We start from the raw sequence: 5,388 nt of genomic DNA on the forward strand, positions 1-5,388 counted from the left end.
GCGTCAAAACTATTTAAACTTTTTAAAATCTATAAATATAGAGTTGGACGTAAAACATATAAAATTATAAGTTTTTACAAACACGATACCGTGATGATTTTTTTATATGATGTATAAGTTAATTTAGATTTTATAATAAAATTTATGTCAAATTGTGTAGAATTTAAAAATTGTCAATTTATCATGTAAATTAATATTATATATTATTATAGAAAAAATAAAACATATATCTATATAATATATTGTTTTTTTGTAAGATATTTTAAAATACTTTGTAGGAGGCATTTCAACTAATGCTGAATACATTCTTAAGTGTTTTTTGAACTGGTTATATATTTTAATAAGCCTCTGAAATAGTTTAGTGCATTGAAAATCTGTCATAAGGTATATATTTGTTTAAGAAACAAAATAATGTTTTGTTCTGTAAAAAAAAATAATTAACATGTAAATTTAAAAATTATGTAGTGCTGATCAATGTTACAATATAATATTTAGTGTCTGGGAAATAATAATAATAAAAAGAAAAAAATAGTCATAATTAATTTTTTAATTACTGGAAAACTTTATTAGAATGGCTAACGCAATTAAATACACTATTAACTTATGGCATCATACACTTTAATAATAGTGAATAGCCACTTTGTATAACATATTTGCAGCCATCTACCAATTATAAATTATAATTAAAATAATAATAAAAAAATAAAATAAAAGGTACAAGAAGGATTTTAAATGTTACTTAATATTTTTATATATTGTAAATTAGAATCTGATAATAAATGAAATGTTGAAAATTCTGTAGTTGGTTTTTAAATGTATATTTGATTACAGGTATAATATTGTAAACTAATTTTATCTGAAAATTAAAATTTAGATGTTCTGTCTACTAAGATAATTAGATGGCATCAATATCAACATCATCTTCATTATCATCAACATTGGATTTGGCAGCAACTGGTGGTGCGGGTTTTGCTTTTAATGTGCTAGTATGCACACGGTCATTATATTCAATCTGGAAAAAAGTAATCTTAATAAATAATGGCTTTAAAAATAAAAAAAGCATTTCCATATGGAAAAATTAATAAATATTAATTTATAAGTAATATTAATGAAATAAATAAAATCAAGAAATATGGGATATAAATATAGCAAATTTCAAATATTTTACCTCAACATCATCATCGCTTTCCTCTCCACTTTCTTCTTCTTCTTCAGCTTCACGTAACCAAGTAATAAATTGATTAGCATTGTTATGTATTTCCTGGCTAAGTTCTTTAGAGACATATTTCTTGCTGATCTTACTAGCCCAGTCTAATAATATAGATTCTTCCAAAATATCGGCATCGTAAAATAACTTAACACAAGAAATAAATTTATTAATAATCAATCAATAAAAAATAATACCAAAACTTCTTAGTAACAAAAATATACCTTCAATATAGCAGAAACTTTTGGTAACAAACTACTTTTATGGAGTCCAATCACTTGTTCTATCCCACCCAATAAATATCTTTGAGCCTTTTGATCCTCATGACAAAAACGTAAGAACAAGACACGATGTTTTTTCAACTAAAATCAATAACAACAATAATATTGATGAGTATAATGTACACAATCATGTTTATAGCAAGAGTATATAATACAAATTATTAATGTACCTGCAAATGGATTTTATCATCAAATAATAGTTCAGCCAATACTAATGTAGCTTTACTCTTCACTTCTAAACGCTCAGCTTCAGCCACAATTTCTTTGATTGTAATTGACTCTGAAATTAAACCAGAATCTCGTGCTTTTTGAACCTATAGAACATGTAAATTATACATAATGTTGCAGTATAATGTATATATATATTTACATAAAATCCAAGTTAAACTTGATATAAATAATTAATAGATAAATAAAAAGTAACCTTGTAATATAAACAAAACTTATTTTAGTTTATAGTAGTTCATCACACACACAATTTTTAAACTAAAATAATAAAATTTCATAAAAAGCTTAACTTTAAAAATCTATAAAAATTAAAACTTATTAATTTAAGCCGAATTAAAAAAATTGTGAGGAGGAGTTAAAAAGAAGAAGGGCATAAATATGTTAAATGCCTAAGAACACTGATGGCTTTCATTACGGCTCTATGATAAATTAATATAATTTAGTTTTGACATTAGTGCATAATATTATAGAATTAAATTAATATATAGTATAACAAATTTTAGAAGTATATTATTCACAAAGAAAAAAATAAATTAAATTTATAATAATTATCTATAACAAAACCTCTATAACCATTAATAGATAGCATGATTTTCAATTGCTCAATAAATAACTGCTACTCTATAAGTTACTAATATTTTACATTTAGTGGTTTGATGACTTATTATTTTATCTAATAAATTTAATAATAATAATAATAAACATTTAGTTTTTTATGATGAGTTAAAGGTAATATTAATTATATATTATGATATTAAATTGTTACCTTGTTGTAAAATATATCCATTCTTTCTTTTTCAGTCTTATCTGTATCTTCGTCAATGGTTAATCCTTTAGCTCCATCAGTTAAATCTTGCATACGAGCTCTAACTGCCGCTTCAGAAACATCAACAGCCCATTTATCATTACCATCCTTAATTAACCAACAATAAAACATTTAACTTATTAAAAAACTCTTAATTTAACAGATTTAATGTAATGGCAGGGTAACATATTATTTATATTTTGAAATGGTAATAATAGTAATTTGAAATATTATTGTATATATAAAATGATTTTGAGCTGAAAGGATTCATTAGCATATTTTTTTAATTGGTATTTAAAAAAAGAAACTGAGATTGAAAATTTTAAATAAATAGAGAACGATGATAAAAATATTTTGTGAAAATTTCATGTATTTAAAGTTACTAGTTTGAAAGTTCCATAAAAAACAAGTTTGACCTCTAAAGTACAAACTAAATCTAACTTAATATCTAAAAAAACCACCTAATTTTTTTTAAATTGAAAAAGCATTTTATGACAATTTATCGTGTTTTCATAAAAAAAATACAATAGTATTAAAATTAGTATATTCATTAGTCTGCTCAGAATTTAAAAAATGTTATTTATTTTCAACAGGAAATTATGTATTAAAAAATAATGACTGTTATTCAAGAAGATAAAATTACTCTGTATAAATGGTTATCATTTCAAAATATGAAAGCAGTTGACCAAGCACTAAATATGATTTTTATGCAAATATTGTTATGTTAAATATTAAAAAATTCAAACTGTACATCTTCAGCTAATTTTTCTGGAGCTTGAACTATCAATTCTGAATTATTGTCTTCTGGAGAACTAGACCTGCCTCCTTCACCGTTTTCGCCGCCATGTTTCTTAGAACGCTTATTACGTTTTCCTTCAGTTAATGATGATCCTTGAGCCGCTGGATTTAAATCTATAATTTAAGATTTTAGTAATGGTTGTACAAAATGTAAAAAGTTAAACCCTTACTTGGTGGATTCTTCAAAATGTAAGCATTTAGTTTATGATTGGATTCTAAAGAACCATAATAACCACAAGCTTTACAACCCTGATGTATTGTTCCCTTTCTAGTACTGATCATCAATTCAGTTTCTGGATTATCACACTCTGGACATAACACATACTTTCGAATAAAACCATCCAAAAGATCCTTAAAATATTAATTTAGTTATAATAAAAATCTAATGATTTAAATAGTATATAAATATGTATAAATTAAATTATTTTCTTACTTGAAGTTTGCCAGCATCATGAGCTCCGTTTACTATAAATCTATCATGTTTAAAGTCAAATTGAGTTTGCGCACCTAGTTCACAGCCAAAGAACTTAGTTGGATCTAAAAAAAAAAAAAAAAATTAATATTATAAATAAATTGAAAATATTGGTTTTAAATTACATGTAGCTGGTCTTCCAATAGCTTTAGCCACTTCAGCCATGTTGACAATCACGGTTTTGATGCCATTACCCTTGCCTTCAACTTTAGCCATAAGTCTAGGCATTTTATATCGATAGAATGCATCACTGACATTCCGATTTACGTTTAAGCTACCCATGGTTGCAACTGTATTGTTCCTATATTAAGTGTAACCCGTCACGTTTCCCTGAATGGTTGCGATTTCCTGTGTCGGTTGCAGCAGTATTTTGATGTCCTGTTCCAACAAATTTCTATAAAAATAAGACATTTAAAAAGTAAAATTTTATTCAATTTTCTTTCTAAAATGACTATTTAATAATATTTACCGAAAACTAAAACCCTGGTATTTTAAAGAACTCATGCACCTTGTAGCAGGGCCAATAAATGGCTCTATGAGCTTTTTACAACTGCCAGATCTTGCTCTGGATAATGATGGCGATACTGGAAAAAATTAATTCCTTCATTAATAAATGAAAAACTATATATCCTATAAATAATAATTGTTACTATTTTTTTTTTACATAAAATATAACATATATATTTATAATAGGTTAAAAATATTGTTTATTTTTTTAACAGTGTATACATTTTTTTAAGCCATAATATTTTTTTTTAATAAGGAAAAAACGAGGAATTTTATATAGGTCTATTCTAAACAGCATCTGCATACTTTTTTTAGCATATTTTAAAGTAGTTTTAGAGTTTATTACGTATTTTTTTTTTTAACAATAAACAATAAAACAAAAAATTATTTTTTAAAAGGATTTTCTACAATCTTAGTCTTTAGTGATTGTAAAACGTATTATAACATATTATATCATCAAAATTACATCGGAAAAATCGGCTTTTGACAAAAAGTATTAGCCTAGGGCGCACATACACACTCACCTATACGAGATAGCACCACCATATGTTTACGAAAGGTTTTCAGTAAAATAATGTTTAAACTGTAAATCGGTTTCAGATAACTGAAATCTATTTTGATTCGCGACAGTTTTGAATATTGGCGGTGACGATGGCAGTTACGGTTTCGAACTATTTTTTAAATTTACCAGTGAATAAAACGAGCTGCGGTGTAAGATGAAAGCTGACGATAGACAGACTAACCGGAGAGTGTGCAGGCGTGCGGCGTAAAATCAATATACCTACTGGTGGTCTGGAGGAGGCTCGAGCCAGTGACAACTCGCGGTTCGTGGGCATGCCCGAACACGCCGTCGAGCGTCGTTTTGTCCAGGTCAATAAATTACTATTACAAGTAGACTTCTAATGAGTACTACAACACTACAGAAAGTACTATTTACTTGCACGTGTCGTTCAGAAAATTTTTCTTAATTTCAGATGAACATCATAATGGAAAACTTATTTATCTACCGATTTGAGTGACGAAAAATTAGAAACACAGCGCAGCATTTTTTTATACAATAATTATATGCTGCGCTGTGTTTCTAATTTTT

The 5,388-nt window shown here is 26.3% G+C and overlaps 1 protein-coding gene across 1 annotated transcript; it reads right to left on the reverse strand.

The window, feature by feature from the left end:
• Positions 1-802: 802 nt before the first annotated feature.
• Positions 803-5,014, reverse strand: LOC112601469 (eukaryotic translation initiation factor 5). Its single transcript, XM_025349115.1, has 11 exons — positions 4,823-5,014; positions 4,261-4,375; positions 3,917-4,169; positions 3,753-3,856; positions 3,490-3,670; positions 3,273-3,433; positions 2,483-2,629; positions 1,659-1,802; positions 1,432-1,569; positions 1,169-1,354; positions 803-1,012 (listed from the first exon to the last, which is right to left on the reverse strand). The coding sequence occupies exons 3-11, from the start codon at positions 4,071-4,073 to the stop codon at positions 896-898; spliced, it is 1,335 nt and encodes a 444-aa protein (XP_025204900.1). The 5' UTR covers positions 4,074-4,169; positions 4,261-4,375; positions 4,823-5,014; the 3' UTR covers positions 803-895.
• Positions 5,015-5,388: the final 374 nt, after the last annotated feature.

This window comes from Melanaphis sacchari, unplaced genomic scaffold (assembly GCF_002803265.2).
Source record: "Melanaphis sacchari strain LSU unplaced genomic scaffold, SCAv2.0 Contig0_pilon_pilon, whole genome shotgun sequence".
Classification (NCBI taxonomy): domain Eukaryota; kingdom Metazoa; phylum Arthropoda; class Insecta; order Hemiptera; family Aphididae; genus Melanaphis; species Melanaphis sacchari.